This window comes from Prunus mume, linkage group LG8 (genome assembly GCF_029339155.1).
Source record: "Prunus mume cultivar Tortuosa linkage group LG8, ASM2933915v1, whole genome shotgun sequence".
NCBI lineage: Eukaryota > Viridiplantae > Streptophyta > Magnoliopsida > Rosales > Rosaceae > Prunus > Prunus mume.
The window spans coordinates 18,019,989-18,038,312 of NC_142705.1; the positions used below are offsets into that span (position 1 = coordinate 18,019,989).

General features: G+C 38.1%; 1 protein-coding gene and 1 pseudogene across 1 annotated transcript; both read left to right on the plus strand.

The window, feature by feature from the left end:
- The first annotated feature begins 217 nt into the window (after positions 1 to 217).
- LOC103339212 (uncharacterized) lies at positions 218 to 9,500 on the plus strand (annotated as a pseudogene).
- Positions 9,501 to 15,972: 6,472 nt separating this feature from the next.
- On the plus strand, positions 15,973 to 17,219 carry LOC148914919 (origin of replication complex subunit 1B-like). The gene is made up of 4 exons (XM_089043245.1): positions 15,973 to 16,045; positions 16,554 to 16,649; positions 16,721 to 16,788; positions 16,914 to 17,219. Exons 1-4 carry the CDS (start codon positions 15,992 to 15,994, stop codon positions 16,918 to 16,920), a joined length of 225 nt encoding a protein of 74 aa, XP_088899371.1. The 5' UTR covers positions 15,973 to 15,991; the 3' UTR covers positions 16,921 to 17,219.
- The last annotated feature ends 1,105 nt before the right edge of the window (positions 17,220 to 18,324 follow it).

Here is an 18,324-nt window from a genome sequence, read left to right on the forward strand (position 1 = left end):
TTTATATATAATATTGGGAATAATATTGAATCTCTCTCCCCCTCTCTCAACTAAATAAAGGTAAAGAACAAGGATTTATTGGTGTTTTATTATCTTGTTTCCTTTTTTATTGACGGTGTAAATACTTTTTTATTCGCGGTATAAATAGGATTTCTTGTCAAGCAAGACTGACTTATAGAGCACTCTTGTAATCTCTGTAAATTGCTTTGATAATCTTGGGTTTAGGAAAAATTCAAATATATTTCAGTGATCATGCCGTATCTTGTTCGTGAGAATCTATTCCTCGGCAACATCCGCGATGCGGCAGAGGTTATCCGAAATGGCAGCAAAAAGATCACACATATTCTCTGTGCAATTCCCACAAAGGAAATCAAGAAGGTCTATGCTGGCGGGTCTGTTGGTGGGTCAACTTCTGTTGGTGATGGGTCGAAAACTTATTTGCTTTCCGATAAGATTTCGTACTCGTTGGAACGTGCAGGCAAGGATTTGAAGCTGGAGAGGATGGGGGTTCCGCTAAGATATATGGACGATGAGAATTTATTGGATTATTTGGATGCGTGTGTGGATTTTATTGATAAGGGTAGGAAAAAGGGTTCTGTTTTGGTGCATTGCTTTGCTGGTGTTTCCAGAAGGTACATATTGCTTTCTCAGTTCATGATTTTTAGTTTTTAGAATAACAAGAGTCTACTAATAATGTCGAAATTATTCGGAACAGGCTTACATTCTGATAGCTTTTTCAGTTTTCTGAATTGTCAAGTTTAAAGTGTTTACACCCTTGTTTGCATTTGTTTGTTGCATTGCATCTATCATTACAGCATATCTGATGAGAACAGAGCATTTATCACAAGAAGGTGTGAACAAATCATTGCTTGTTTTAAGTACCGCCAGTCTTCGTATATAACTACAAGTTGCTGTTATATTTTTGGAATCCAAATAGCTGCTTTTGTTTCTTCAGTTCAGATAAAAATTAGTTTCACAAGCTTGTATGACTTTAAAAATGGAAGATAATTTTGACACTCCAAATGTCTCCTTCCACACTACTTTACTCTCTCACAAGAGGAGTGCGAAACTCATATGGTCCTCTTGTGTGAGAGAGTAGAGGCGTGTGGGAGGTGATAGTTGGAGTGCCAAAATCATCACCCTTTAAAATATATGAATTCCTGAGAAATTGAATTGAAGAAAAGGCAGAGTTGCAAATGCTTAACTGCTTTAGTCTTTATCTTCCTCCTATGCAATCCTACAGATGCACTAGGATCCCTGAGGCAAAGCTGTGAGTTTGTTTGCCCCAATGATGGTTTTCTAGATCAGGGTGATTCAAGGCACTCTTATGTACCATCTTGTACAAGGTTATATTACTTTCTGCTAAGCCAGCCCATAGTGAATTTTACTCTTTTCTTTTCTCGTGTTGCAGCTCAAAATGTACGAGGAAATGGGCTTCAAGGTTGATCGTGCCAGCCCCATATATAAGTCTTTTCACCTGAAAGTATTGGGTACAGTTTTTTTTTTCTTCTCCCCCCCACCCGCCGTGTCTAAATTTATTGGTATTGATTGAACATCTTGCATTCATGTTTTGGTAGAATACAAGATGATGAAAGTGCTCCATGGGACATGGAGACTAGGCTATAATTCTTGTGCCGCTGACTGACTAGAAATTGTTGTACGCAGGCTTTTCTTGGGTCTCATGATATTAGAGGCAACAACTCTTATCCCAGCTTTTTAATACCAACTGATGAGGCACATAAGGCCATCTCCAGCCATGGGCTATATCCCAAATATAGCCTTAAATTAATGCAAAACCCATCTCAGCCATGGGCTAAATAAAATTTTGGCCAAATTTGGGATACATTTGCCTTTAGCCCTCCAACCTGCCAAATGTAGCCAAGCTTTGGCCTAGGCCAAATTCATAGTGGACCCCACCATGTGCTTTTCAATCATCAAATATTAAAGCACTCCCCCACTTGCCTTAATTAAAGCATTCTCAAAATAATAAAATATGAAGGATCCTAAAATATAGCCATGCATGGCTGGAGATGGAAAAATTTAGCCCTACACTATTCTTTAAAAAATTAATATTTTGGGGGGCTAAATTTTTAGCCCTGGACTACATTTAGCCCTATGGCTGGAGATGGCCTAATATGGTAGTCGCTTGCTGTTTGTAAATAAATGAGGCTCAAATTTAAACAAATGAAGTACTAACACATCAGTTTGTATATGAGTTGGTGTGCCTAGGATTACATGTAAAATTCATTGATAGGAAGGTATTAAGGAGCCATTGGTTACCAAATTGGTTGTATATCATTGAAGTAGGATGTGAGATGGTTGGTTCAGCTTTTGGTGGGTTATTGCCTCAAAAAATGTTATTTTGAGAAGCGAGAGGGTTTGGATTGAGCATGAAGACACTGCTGGATTATGAGAAATCCCTAGCGAAGCTTCCAACATTCTGAAAGGAACTCAAAAATGCCAAAGGTTTAGAATTCCAAAAACAAGATTGTCTCAATTTAGTTCACTCCATTTATACATGACTGAATCTCGAGAAAACCCTATAGAGTTAAATTGTAGCCCTCAGAATAAAAATAATCTCACTTGTCAAATTAGCTTGGGGAAACTAGCACAAAAAAAATTGCTACAATGCTGCTACGGTATCCATGAACTGTACCTCCCAATCTGTTTTTTAAATTGTTTGTCATTCTCCTCTACCTTACATAACATTTTAGCAGAAGAGAAAAAGAAAAAGAAAAAGAAATGCTTACCAGACAACCACCGGCGGATCTGTTAAGGAGCAAGGAGGTGCAGCTGCACCTCCGCTCGCTGAAAAACCATTGTAGGTGTTTGAAATTGCCCCTTTGCTTAGCTGGTGGTGGTGTACAGATTACCTTATTTCCATCATTTAAGTAAATGTCTTTGTCCTTTTACTTTCATTTATTTTTATATTATTCCATTTACTTAAGTTTACAATGTAAATAATGAAGTACCCCCCATTTGGATTCAAATAAAAATACTAGAAAATCAAATTCCCCCCAAATCAAAATTTGAAAAATCGGTTTTAGTGCAAAATACGATTTAGGCTAAAAATGATAGCTCATTAAGTCAATATATACTTCATAATAAAATCCCATAAAATCAAGTTTTCTTATTTGATGTGTAAGGAATAAAAGCCGCCAAAAATTATCTTGAGAAAATGATTATTCCGAAAAACCATTTTTCATACTTAGTCAATATTTTTATATATAACAATTTTTCATGTATGATATGAATGCATGAAGGAACCTAAGGTCAATCTAGGTAAAAATCCTTAGATGTTCAATCCAGAAAGAGTTTTTAGCTTTTCAAAATTGCACCTCTTCTAAAAAATTCCTGGATCCGCCAAAGTGCAGACAACTGTGAAGGGTGTTGCAACTGCATGGCAAATGTTCTTGATGTTTATTACTATGTGAAAAGTTGTTCGTCCCAGAATAGGAGACATTATAAGTTATGCCTACTCATTTTCACTGGAGGTTTCAAATTGAGTGGCAAATGTGAATTTCTGTTTTCCCTGCTATAATAGAAATATTTTATCCATACTTTCAGGTGAATCTTATCGTCATGGGGATAAAATAGACAATTCTAAATTTGGGGCAGATCCTGGGTTGCCTAGTGAAGCGCCTCTGGAGTAAAAACAGCTCAAAATGGAGGAAAATCGGTACACCAAAGATTTGCAAGAAATGCCGAAGAATTGTTGCATTGCAGGACAATGTTGTGGATCACATTCCAGGCATGGGTGGGAAATCGTTTGAGTGGCAAAAGCGAAAAAGTAGCAACTTGTCTGAGGGTTCTGAATGTTCATCCATTTTTGTTGAGCCCTAAGGTGGATGACAGCAGTGTAATGTGCCATATTTATAATCTGTATGGCTTACCTTTTCCATTGCAGTAATAGTTAATCATGCGAAAGTGCTCCCTTGTCAAAAAAAGTTTCCTTGGGTTCTTTGATTTGATTGTTATTCTGTAAGTATGCTAGCTGAGTGTTAAAATGTGAACCATTGAATCATAGTTCAATGGATGGCTAGGATCTTAAGCTGAGGTATGAGTGTTTGTATTTGCCATGTGTCTCTTATCTCATAGGGTAGAGGTTTGAATGGTTAGATTGAGCTGATGTAAGAGAGGAATATTCTTATTCCTAACGGTTTCTATATCAAGCATGTAGTGTGCGTGTTTGAGTGTGGAATTGAAAAGTGAGATTACAGACTCACATTTTTCCTATCATTTTTCATCTGCTCATTTGAAATCTCTCTGTGTTCTTCATTTCTTCTCTACTCCTGAGCTCCCTATTCTAAAATCCAAATCTAAAGTAGATAATAGTCTGCTATTTCAACATGGCCTCAGAGCCAGGTTCCTTCGTCTAAACTGGGTGTGGAATCTGTGAAACGATTGAGTGGTCTCGAGCTCGAATCGTCTGGAAGCTGCGATTCCTCTGTGGTCAAGTCTAATATGGCTGGATCTAGAGGTGGTGAGCTGAGAGCTCCGATCTTCAATGGTGAGAACTATGAGTTCTGGAGCATACGGATGAAAACCATCTTCAAGTCTCATGGGCTTTGGGAATTCGTTGAGAAAGGGGTAGAGATCTCAGATTCGAAGGGAGCTGCTGGATCTAATGAGAAGAAGAAAGACAAGGAGGACTCAAGTGATGCTGTGAAGATATCTTTCACAAAGGCACTTATGAAAGATGCTAAGGCTCTGGGTCTGATCCAAGGAGCAGTTTCTGAGGAAATTTTTCCTAGGATTGCTCATGAAGAAACCTCGAAGGGAGCCTGGAATCTCTTGATGCGAGAATTTCATGGAGATAAACAGGTGAGAGGTGTAAAATTACAAAGTTTACGAAGAGATTTTGAATATACTAGGATGAGAGATGATGAATCTTTGTCTGCTTACCTTGCAAAACTATTTGATCTTATAAACCAAATGAGAAGTTATGGTGAGGAATTATCTAAGGGACGAGTAGTGCAAAAACTGTTGATTAGTTTGCCTGCAATGTATGATCCGATATGTTCTGTGATTGAGCACTCGAGGGATATAGATACAATTGAAGTTCAAGAGGTTGTTGCCTCATTAAAAGGTTTTGCACAGAGATTGGAGAGACACACTGAGCCTAAAACTGAGAAAGCATTTGCTAGTCTCAGTGTGAATTCTAAAACTGATAAAACTACAGGAAAGCGAAGTGCAAAAGATCATAAGAATTGGAAAGATAAAGGAAGAAAATGGGATAACAAACCCATTGATGGAGCTAAAAATCCTTGCAAGCATTGTGGTAAGCTGCATTTTGGAGAATGTCGTTTCAAGGGCAAACCAAAGTGCTATAATTGTGATAAGCTTGGTCACATTGCAAAGGATTGTTATAGCAAGAAATCTGTGCAGCATGTTAACTATGCAACTCAAGCTTCTACTGCACCAACTATGTTTTTTGTCAACAATGCAGCTGATAAAAGGCATATGGAAGATGTGTGGTACTTGGACAGTGGTTGTAGTAACCACATGACTGGCAGGGAAGATGTTCTGATTGATATTGATAGAAGTATAACTGCAAAAGTTGCAATGGGAACAGGACAGTTAGTTGATTTCTTGGGAAAAGGAAGCTTGGTAGTTGATACAAAGATGGGAAAAAGATATATCAAGGAAGTAATGCTTGTATCTGGTCTTAAGGAGAATTTGCTTAGTGTTGGACAGATGATGGAGCATGGATATTTTCTTATCTTTGGAGATAGCAAAGCAGATGTCTATGATGATGGCTCACTGTCTAATTTGGTGGCTAGAGTTCAGATGAAAGGGAATAGAAGTTTTCCTTTAAATCTGCACACAGAGTTACAAGTAGCATTAAAAGCAAGTGTATGTCAATCAACTCTGACTTGGCATAGGAGAATGGGACATCTAAACTTCAACAGTTTGAAATTACTGCAGAATGAAGGAATGGTGCTAGGACTGCCAGAGATTAAAACCACAAGTCATGTGTGTGAAGGGTGCACTTTTGGAAAGCATTGCAGGGAGTCTTTTCCAAAAGAAGCTACAAGCATAGCTGCATTTCCACTTGAGTTGGTACACACAGATGTGTGTGGACCAATGCAAACTGCTACAAAGTCAGGAAATAGGTATTTTCTCACATTCATAGATGATAGAACTCGAATGTGTTGGATATATTTTCTGAGATACAAGTCTGAAGTATTTAGTGTGTTTAAAAAGTTTAAAGCTATGGTTGAATTGCAAAGTGGCTATAAACTGAAAAAATTAAGAAGTGATAGAGGGGGTGAGTATACTTCTACAGAATTCAGCAAGTTTTGTGATGACATGGGAATGGAAAGGCAGCTGACAGTTGCTCATTCTCCACAGTAGAATGGTGTAGCTGAAAGGAAGAATAGATCAATTGTTGAAATGGCAAAATGTATGATGTTTGAGAAGAAAATGCCTTTGGAATTTTGGGCTGAAGCAGTTAACACTGCTGTATATGTATTGAATAGATGTCCTACTAAAGCTTTAGAGAAGAAAACACCCTTTGAAGCTTATAGTGGAAGAAAACTAGGGATCAAGCATCTAAGAGTGTTTGGTTCCTTGTGTTATGCTCAGATTCCAGAGCAGCAGAGACAGAAGTTTGATCAAACTAGCACAAGGTGTGTGTTTCTTGGTTATGGCAGCTGTGAAAAAGGTTACAGGTTATACAATCTTGAATCGGGCAAAGTGATCATTTCTAGAGATGTTATTTTTAATGAGGAAAGTAGTTGGGACTGGAATGCACAAAAAGAATCCAGCATTTCAATTCCACTCACTGATGTTGTTGCTGAGAATGGAAAAGAGATTGATGAGGCATATGGAGTTCAAACAGAAATGGCTGAAGAAAATGAAGCAGTAACACTGCTGAAGGTCACAGTCCTCGTGGAGTTTGATCACACTCCTAGAAAATTTAAAAGTATAGCTGAAGTTTATGAAAGATGTAATGTGTGTATAATTGACCCTGAGTCATTTGAAGAAGCTATCAAGGATGATTCATGGCAGAAAGCAATGGAAAATGAGATTCATATGATAGAGAAGAATGACACTTGGGATTTGGTTGATAGACCATCGGATAAACCAGTTATTGGGGTTAAATGGGTGTATAAAACCAAGTTAAACTTGGATGGTTCTATTCAGAAGAATAAAGCAAGGCTGGTGGCAAAGGGCTACTCTCAAAAGCCTGGGATAGACTTCAATGAGACGTTTGCACCAGTGGCAAGGCTTGACACAGTTCGGATTTTGGTAGCTTTGGCTGCACGAAAGGGTGGAAACTGTTTCAATTGGATGTTAAATCGGCTTTTCTGAATGGAGTGTTACATGAAGAAGTTTATGTTGATCAACCACCTGGTTTTGTGGTTAAGAACAGAGAGGATGGAGTTTACAGATTGGAGAAAGCTTTGTATGGTCTTAAACAAGCCCAAAGAGCTTGGTATGAAGAAATTAACTCTTATTTTGAGAAGTCTAGTTTCAGGAGAAGTCTTAGTGAGGCAACTCTGCATGTGAAGTCTGCAAAGAGTGGAATTTTTATAGTTTCACTTTATGTGGATGACATCATCTATACTGGAAGTTCTAAGGAGCTACTGTTGGATTTCAAGACTGAAATGATGAAACAATAAGAGATGACAGATCTTGGCCTATTACATCATTTTCTGGGGTTAGGAGTGATACAGACTGAAGCCTATATTTTCTTGCATCATAAGAAATATGCAAAGACTCTTTTGGATAGGTTTGGTCTCAAGGATTGCAAGGCATGTGCTACTCCTCTTGCAGTGAATGAGAAGTTGTCTAAGCAGGATGGTAGTGAATAGGCAGATGAGAGTTTATACAGGCAGGTAGTGGGAAGCTTGTTGTATCTGACTGCAACAAGGCCTGATATTATGTTTGCAGCCAGTCTATTAGCTAGATTTATGCATGGTCCTACCAGAAAACACATGGGAACTGCTAAGAGAGTTCTTAGGTACATTCAAGGTACACTGGATTATGGCATAGTCTATGAAAGAGGAGAGGAAGCAGTGCTAATTGGCTATTGTGATAGTGATTGGTCAGGGAGTGAGGAGGATATGAAGAGCACCTCTGGATATGCATTTCACCTTGGTTCTGGTGTCTTTTCTTGGGCATCAGTTAAGCAAAGCAGTGTGGCTCTCTCCACTGCAGAAGCTGAATATGTGAGTGCAGCTAAAGCAACTGCACAAGCAATGTGGTTGAGGTTTGTTCTCTCAGATTTTGGTGAAGAACAGATCAGCTCAACATCAATTCTCTGTGATAATACCTCAGCTATTGCTATAGCAAAGAATCTTGTGCACCATCACAAGACAAGGCATATCAATAGGAGATTTCATTTTATCCGAGATGCCTTGCAAAATGGAGAAATTGATTTACTGTATTGCAAGATAGAAGAACAGACTGCTGATATTTTTACCAAAGCTCTAGCCAGAGATCGGTTTGAGTATTTGAGGAAGAAGCTTGGTGTTATTTCAGCTAAACACTTAGAAGGGAGTGTTGAAATATAAGTGTAATTAGCTGAAATGTTCTGTTTAGGTTCTGTAAGTATGCAAGCTGAGTGTTTAAATGTGAACCATTGAATCATAGTTCAATGGATGGCTAGGATCTTAAGCTGAGGTATGAGTGTTTGTATTTGCCATGTGTCTCTTATCTCATAGGGTAGAGGTTTGAATGGTTAGATTGAGCTGATGTAAGAGAGGAATATTCTTATTCCTAACGGTTTCTATATCAAGCATGTAGTGTGCGTGTTTGAGTGTGGAATTGAAAAGTGAGATTACAGACTCACATTTTTCCTATCATTTTTCATCTGCACATTTGAAATCTCTCTGTGTTCTTCATTTCTTCTCTACTCCTGAGCTCCCTATTCTAAAATCCAAATCTAAAGTAGATAATAGTCTGCTATTTCAACATATTTCATATTTATAAATGCTCTACAGTTGTTTAACTGGGTTATTATATGATCAAATTGTCACTTGAGATTACATGTCAGCTGCGAATTGATTTTTCTTGTTGACCAATTAATCCAGTGTGTTGACAAATGATGGAATTTGAAACATTGAAAAAAGTATCGAATATAGACTTTGACACTCGGACAGAATCCACATCCTTTTCACATTCCTATTTCTGAACCTATAGGGCTTTTCTTGGTCTTTTCCTTTCTTTATTTTTCTTCAGCCGATTTTGGTTTCCTTATACCTTAACTTGAATGAAGTAGAAGTAATTTCATGTGGAGGCATCTTTTGTTCAATGTGATTTGTCATAGAAACACGACATAATTTAATCTTTCATATGTTTTCTCATTTTGCAGTTGAAGATGGAGCACTGGAGGGCAAGTTGTCATGTGCACATTGTGAAGCTCGCTTGGGTTACTTCAATTGGTCAGGCAGCCAATGCAGTTGCGGGAATTGGATCACTCCTGCCTTCCAGCTTCATAGAAGCCGTGTGGATGTCAGCACTGTCTAATATCCGTCAAGGCAAAGCTTGAGTTGAGGCCCTATCAGGGTGAAGTATCCAAAACCCCTCTAAGCAATCAACGAAAAGGATGTAGTTTATGGAGTTTCTCATACTGTGTACCCAGATCAAAATTGAGCAGCTGCAGCTAGAGAAAATGCTTCCTTGATCTGTGTTATATGAGATTTTGGGGATTTGGGTTTTGTTTTTCTCATTTTCCAATGCGAACTTAGTTTAGGTGCTGAAAATATCGTTCTGCATTAACAGGATAAGTTGAGCTTTGACCATATTATATGAACAAAATCCCTGATTGGGAAAGTAATTACTCTTTCATCTGTTATATATGAATTGCATTTGATCATTGACAAGTTCTATTGACCATCAGCCACAAATACCAGTTTCCTTTTTGTTTGTGTTTTTGTTTTTTTATATATATTTTTTATTTAAAGAAAAGTATTAGTTATTGTTATAGGCTATGCACATCTAAGAAAATGTAGTTATACCAAGTGAGGGCCAAAACGTAAAGCAAAAATGACAGGCTAAGTCAAAAGGGGACTCCCATATATTTAACAGTCCTGGCGTGCATTTGAAAAGCAATTTAAATGGATCTCAAGAACGAGGGTTCTTGTAGATAACTCCCAACGCAAAACCAAAAAAAAATTACTTTTATAAGTATAAAAGGATCAAAATTGGTGGAGATGTTGCAATTGATGGAAGAAAAACACGTATTTTTGTGTAAGAATAAGAGGTTCAAAATGGGAGGTGCTGGAGAGAAAGTGATTGTGTGATTGAGCTACCACCATGCCTCACCTCACTTTTTTTAAGAGGATGATGCTGCAGCTTCTGCGTGGGGGCTAATAGTTTTTAGATGAAGGGAACAGAAAAGAAAGAAGATTAGTATTATGAGTAGAAGAATGTGTTCTTTTAGCACAAAGCTTAAACATGATTTTAGGCCCTCATAAAGGAAGACTCTTCACTAGGGTCTTACGTAAATTTGTGGTCGTCTTAGTTACCCTACAAGTACAAGACTCTTCAATGTCTTAAGTTCAATTATTTTATTTTTGGGTAGAGAAGAATGAGAGCACACCTCCTCCAATTGATTTTGAGAAAAGTTTTGCAGGAAGGCCTGAGGGTGTCCAAACAGAAACTTCCTTCATTGAACGATGGAGGTGAGAATGAGAGGCTATCAAGAAATGGCTCTCAGGCTTCTGCAAGAAGTGCTACTGTTGATGAGTGTAAAGCACAAAATACCACATTCACAACTGATGACAAGAGTACTGAATGCAGTACTTTAGATGAAGGAACAGAGGAAATGACTGATACCCAATGCAATACTCAACTTGCTGATCGTACGGTGAGTTTTTTTTATTTTGTCATCACTTCTTCAGAGTAAGCATTCATTGAGCGTTTTTTGAGATGGGACTCTAAAAATTTTATTCAACTGTGAAAGTGCATCATCCTTCGATCTTAGGTAGCCAAACCCTACTATTGGTCCTTTTTCCCGTCTTTCATCCTTTTACTAACCGCAGGGGTCAGCTCTGCTCTGAGGAACGAGGAGGAATTATTGGATCAACACCAATGCCCCGATCGGATGGTGTCTCTTGGCTCGCAGAGAGAATCCTTTCAATTTCTGAGCAAAATTGAAAGTTGGATCAGTTTGGCGGGAGCGAACGGGCCTAATCCAGGCCTTGGTTGTCAACTTCTTCTTAGTACTGATCCTCGTTGTTGCGTAGGCGTGCCACTATTGAGTATATAACCAGCCCAATAGATCTGGTGTGGATGTGAGCGACTGATGCCTATGGAGTTTGCGCCTCCTTTCTAGACTTCTTAACAAGTCATTGTGCTCCAGGGGGGGTACTGGCCTAGATAGATTCTTTTTTATGCCTCAATTAAGAGGACTTCAATATTCTTTCCTTTGTGAGTATCGCCCTGACAAATATGAGCAGTACCTAAACAAGCAAAAGAGCAAGACCAAGTTTGTGGTTAGTAGAAACCCTTGCCTGGGTTTTATTAACCTGCTTCAATATTTTTCCTGTTCTCAAACTAGATTAAGAGTGGATTCGGGCCCAATAGTACAATCTCAAGCCCAACTCAACTTCCTATCCTTTTCTTTTACTATTTCTTTCGGGCCCCTATCCCCTCTCTGGCCCGAATATTGGTCTTTTTGGACTTTTCGAAAGGAAAAAAGGCGGGAATTGAATGAAAGTTATCTATAGAGATCCTTCTGCAACTTATATTTACTTTGAGCTTTAAACTAAATAATAGAGGGTTCTTTAGTTAATCCATTAATTATCCTTAAGTCTGAATCACAAGGTAAAGAAAAAGATGCTGGAGATTTCTCAATCCAGTCAAACAATTACATGAATTGAAACAACATATGTCTTAAAAGAAAATCATACCATGGATATGGCAGAGCTACTAGAGAAAAACGCAGGAGTCGTCAACTGGTTGTCTAAAGAAAAAGTAGGCAGGTTGTTATATTGGAATCTTTTCAAGTGTTTTTTGAGACATTGCGTCTGGTTTTGGAGAGAGAGTCCCCTTCTTCTGAAGTAGACCCTTATAATTTATAGAGGTGGAAGAACTTGTAATGATGGAAACTGCGACAAGACCTTTGGCTTGTGGTTCAAGGTCAGCTGCTAGTTTGTTGATCCTAACCAGTTCGTAGAGGGAATGATGGAGGATTTCTGGCAAGAACCGTCGGTTTCCCTTGTGGAGCTTTCTTGATTTGACTTCTTTGTAGTTGAAAACCCAGCTGGCAATTTTGACCTTCTCTGGTTTTGGGGGCTTCAGTATGACTTATTTTCTTGCTGGGCGAGCAAGAGGTCAAGTCGTCATTAAATGCGATAATCCCCTTCGGCCTCCCACGTGGGCTTAGAGAACACGCTTACCAATCTTTTAACCTGTAGTGTGAGATAGAGATCTGACTTTTCCTGACTTGGGCCTTTTTATTGATTCATTCAAAGAGGCCTAGTTGGGAAAAGGGTGACTTTTAGAAAAGACAAATGCGAATGGGCATGGCTTTATTCTAAAAATATGTTCTTTTTTTAAACTTGGGACCATTTTTGGCCCGTCTACCAAAATTGGGTACAAACACCTACAAATAATAACATCTAAAGAACTTATGCGCAAAAGCACTTCCATGTTGGTAGACTGAGTCACCAAAATCACTTCTGTGGAAACAATCACAAAACCAGCTCTTGACACCTCAATAAAAGGCAGAAGGATTATCCTGAAAGTTGGTGGGGTGGGACGTAAAAAGCTTAAACTAGATTTGGTGGGGTGCGCCAGGCCCATGCAGAGTGCAACGCCTGGCGACACTTGAGAGCCCTAGTAACAAGCCATGGTGGGCACTCCCAAAGAAATTAGATATTAAGGGGTCTTTGGTACGGCAGACTGTTATGGACTAGACTAAGTCCTGTGACTGTCTTGAATTAGCTTGAATAGGCCTAAGCTGGATTAAATACTAACCTACGTTTGGTGTTGTGTCAGTCTAAGAAGTTGGATTTTAAAAATAGTGAAGACCTATGTTTGGTGTTGTGTTGGACTAAAAAATAACTCTTGTAATATTTAAATTTAATTGGTGATTTTGACTTAAAAAAATATTTTAATTTAATTAGGGATATTTAATTAGGGCTGATGTGTGAAAAAAATAATATAAAATTTATAAAATTATAAAAAGGAATTCCATCCTCTCATTCTTTCCTCTTCCTTCCTCTCTCTCTTGCTCTGCCTTTCTTTCCCATCTCTCTCTCTCTCTCTCTTTCTAAATTTCCAAAGAGAAAAACAAAAAAACAAAAATCCAATTAGCCCCACACCACAACTTTTCACAAACCAATTACCACACCACAAAATTAAAATTAAAAAAAAAACAAAACGCCCAATTGCCCAAAACACAATTGGGATTGTAATGATCCCTTTCTTCTTCTTTGGCCTTTACCAGAATGATGGCCGCTCAAATCGATCAAGTGGAAGTAGCTGAAAGACATCTTCATGCGATTCGACATGGACTCCAATGGTAGCCTCACCCAGCTTGAGCTCGCTGCCTCGCTCCAGCCTCTTGGCCAAGCCCACCAGCTACCAGCTCCAAGTCCTCCTTGCCAACGGAAATGGCACCGTTGAGTTCGACGAGCTAGTCACCGCCATCTTGCCTGACATGAACGAGGAGATCCTCATCAACTAGGAGCAGCTCATGGAGGTCTTCCAGTCGTTCGAGAGGAAGAGAACGAGAGAGTGAAGGTCTGTGTTGGTCGACTCGTGTATTCAAAATAGCACGCTCGCTATTTTGCAAACCGTGATTTCATCCTCATCGTATTGAACGAGCGAGTCCGTGTTTTTTTAGGAAATGACCCTCAGTGCCACCCCTTTAATAATTTGGGAAATGACCTCCAATGCCACCCATTTACTAATTTTAACTAAAAATACCACTCATTCTCAATTTTTTTACAACTAACACCTTTAAATATAAAATTATTGTCCACTTATTGTACCCATATCAGTTTTTCAGAAATTGGCTCTCTCTCTCTCTCTCTCGCTCTATCTCTTCAGCCCGCCTCTCCCTGGTGTACTCTCTCTCTTCGACGCAATGCTCTTTCTCTCCACAATGGCTGCTCATCCAAGCGAACTCCATCGCTGACATCCACAAGGTACTGTTCATAACCATTTTCTTTGAAATTTGGGGTTTTTGTGAATTTGGTTTATGGTGTATGGATTTGTAAGAAATTGGTTTAGGATTTTAGTGTTTAGGGGTTGCTCAGAAATTGGGTTTGGGTTTATGGGTTTCTATGAACTGGGTAATAACTCACACCCACTCTCACTTTGTAAGGAACTAGGTGGTACAGTAGTATTTTCCATAATTAGCACACTAAGTTTGTTTGGTTCAGATGTTTAATTAGTAAACATAACCAAAGAGAGAAAAGAAAAAAAAAGTTGGAAAATAAATTGAAGGATAGATTTTGAAGGGCTAAGTCAGTTTGGTGCAATTGAAAATGTCATCATAGTTTTGCTAGCAAAATCTGGTTTTCATTCCCCCAAAAGCTAAGTTTTAAGCCTTCCTGGAAGAAGTGAAGCAGAGAAAAAGGGAGAAATAGATTCATCTATTGAGTGTTGTTTCGCAACTTGGGTTTTGTTGATGGTTCTAATGGCAAAGCTAGTTTGCCATTCACATCTTCTGCTCATCATAGTTTTCCTCTATCTCCATCCTTCAAGCCACTACAACAACACACTCACCACAAACCCTTCAAGATCCAGAGCCTTCTCAACTACCCATCAGCCTTAACCTTCAGCCATAGAAGCAACATCGAGACTTCGCAAAATTGAACCAACTCCATCTTTGACTCTATCCTGTTATGAAGGCAACATAACCCAGCTGCACATTATTGGCAACAATCGGTTTCTCCACGCCTCGTGATTTCTCACAGACTATTTCTTTGCCACTCTTGTTGGCTTACCAAGCTTGGAAAGTGCTTTCACCGTTTCTCTTGGTTTATGGGGCCAATGTCAAGTATTGGGCATTTGTCTTCACCGAGATTCTCAATGTAAGCACAAATTACTTAAGTGGTACAGTTCCTTCCAACTTTCATATCCGAGGAACCTTCGACTCTCATACTTGACCATAACAAGTTCACCGGGTCAAGTTCCACCGAGTTCACTTCTAGTCTTGGTTGTTCTTAGTCCTGAAAAACAATATGCTTAATGGCTTTTGCCATATTCTTTGGCATCTTTACAAACTCTCGTAGTTCTCTGCCTATCAAGTAACTTCTTGTCGGGAAGTGCCTGATCTCAGAAATTTGACAAACTTGCAAGTTCTTGATTTGGAAGACAACTATTTTGGGCCTCATTTTCCAAGTATGCCTTCCAAGTTGGTCACACTTGTGCTAAGAAAGAACAAGTTTCGCTTGGGAATCCAGATCGCATTAGGCTCCTGCTATCACCCGGACATTTCATTGAATGGGTTTGTAGGGCCATTTTTGTCATCACGGTTGTCACTGCCTTCCATTAAATATCTTGACATTGCTGGAAATAAACTCACTGGACTTCTCTATAAGAACATGACTTGCAATTCTGAGCTTGCTTTTGTCAATTTAGAGTAGTTTAGAATATTACTTTTGTCAGAGAAAAAAAACATGGCCTTTCATTGGCCAACTGGTCCTATAATGAGAGTTTGTGTCATAGAAGAGCTGGTTTAAATACCAAATAATACATGTTTCGTTTTTTTGTTCTGTTTTTGGTATTGGTTTTGTTTCATTTTCTTTTATTTGAAAAAATGAAAATTAAGCAACCTTTAAACCAGTATTCTTTTTTGGTCAACCAAGGAATTAGAATTGTCAACTTCTCTTCTTTCCTCAGATCCTGAAGTTTCAAAAGAAATACTCTACTACATTGGTATTATGAAGCACCAACATCTCATGTAGCTTAAACTCTATGTGCTTGCTTTGTTTAGGAGCGTTATTATCTTGCTTTGAGGCTTTAATTCTTGTCACTTACAGGATTTATATGTACCTACTTTGCAGGAAAATCACTTGTTGGAATGGCAGAGGTTGAAGCAGCCATACAAGAAATGTTCCAGGCACCTCATATTCAAGTGAGTCAGATTATATCTTACACTCATGATGAAAAATGATTTCTGTTGGTGAAACTTCTTTTATTTAAATGGTATGTTACATCTTAGAAGAGGTGATCAATATCCTTGAGTGAGGCATATGACGCAGTGATTACTACGTTAATATGCATTCCTAATATGAAATACATGAGATCCAGATAGCTACATAGTTTTTTGGTCGAGTAACAAAGATGAAAATGGTGTCAGTTGGAGTTTGCTAAATCTTATAAGTGTCATTCTTTAAAGGAGTAGCATGGTGAAAAATGGCTTTCAGGACCCAAATTATCTGATGCTGGTTTAAAGTAGTGAATTTCTGCACTAGTAGCATTCAACTCCATACAACTTTAGCTGCATAAATTGTTATTGGGTTGAAAGGAAGTTTTATTTATCTATGTTGTATCTGGAAGAACAAAAAAATTTAATAAAAATTCTCTCTACCTTCTTCAGAGATATATTAATGCTAATTCTTTTCTTTGTTTTTTCCTGGCAGGTGATGAAAACTTCTTCCAGGCTGAGTAAAATATTTTTGACTGCCATGGTTTATGAACTCTACAAAACAGGAATGGGGGAAACTACTTTTGAAAAGGTGAACTTCTCATGCTTTCCCCTTATTGCATAAATTTACACACCTAATTGGTTTGTCTATTTCTATCACAGATTCTAAAGTTTGTTTCATGGAACATTTCATACCAACGCTGCTGGTACCTCTGCTGGATGCATTTACTGTAAGTATGACATCTCACTTCTAGAAGATTGCTTTTCACTGTGGTGCAAGTTGATTGCATAATGACAGATAGCCACCCACAGCTGTGAAACAACTTTGCGCTAATGCAGTTGTAATCTGTTGCAGAATTTGAAGAGATATTAATAGTTTAAATAAATTGGTAAGCTTTGCTTATTCTTTCATTTTTTGGGGCATAAGAATCAATATAGTATGCTATAGGTATGCATATTGTTAGCAGTTTTAGGACATACCCTAATTTGATTCCTTTTGCTGGTATTTCATTGTTCTGAGGCCGAGGCTGAGTTTGAACTATTGCATTTTGTTATATATTCCAAAACCAAAGTTATAAAAGAAAATGGTTTTCCTCTTTGTTAATTGAGAATCATCTGCAGTTATGATTTCAGATCTGTAGATAACTTGTTGTTGCTGATATTGCTACACAGAGGAGAATATAACAGCTTGGAAAATGTGCAAGAAGAGAGCACTAACTCATACACCGAAGAACAAATTGATGAAGTTAAGATCAAATTAGTAGAATTTGTGAGCTCTCCATTATTTATAATTATAGGTAGGAAGTGTGTATATACTAGAGCAAATATTGGTTGACTATGTAATAACAATTGAATTTTCAAGTTTTATGAAAGAAATAATTTTTGCTTCGCGGGACAGTATTGTTAGGGTTCGGTGACGATTTATTTTCCATGTCTAAATTGTAGTCTGTAATGGATGTGTGTGTATTGTATGTAGATTGACTTAATATTGTTGTCCTATTGCATGTGTATTGTACTAATATTGCCTGTGTATTGTATACATATTGCATGCATATTGCCACCGTATTGCATGTATATTGTGATGTTATTGCTGTCGTATTGCCATTATATTGCCCTAATATTGCCTCTCTAGTGTATGTATATTGCCCTAATATTGCTATTATATTGTATGTATATTGACTACGGCTCATCAATGGGTTTACGGTTTAGGCCATACTTCATTCAAAAAGAAGATGACGAGGAGAAAGAAACAACGTGCCTTTCAAAAACAGGCAGTCAGTGCATCATAATTGCACCGTAAGACATGTAAGAAATTATTTAAAAAAATAATAACAACTAAAAAAAAATTTACAAAAAAAGGAAGGTATGAATAAAGAGACAGAGAGCAAGAGTGCGAATAGGGGGAGAAAGAGACAGAACGAAGCTAGAGAGAAACAGAGAGAAAGAGAAAGAGCTGCGCTACAGAAAGAGAGCAAAGAGAGAGAGAGACAGAGTTGCACTAGAAAGAGAGAGAGAGAGAGAGAGAGAGAGAGAGAGAGAGAGAGAGAGAGAGACAAAGAGAGACAGAGAGCTGTAATAGACAGATACCAAAGAGAAAGAGAGATGTGCCAGAGAGAGCTGAGTGAGCTAAGAGAGAACAAAATTTCTGAACATGTGAAAAATCAGCAATAAGTGGACAATAATTATATTTTTATAGGTGATATTGTAATACTATTGCTATCGTATTGTGGTTATATTGCTCTAATATTGCCTCTATAGTGTACATA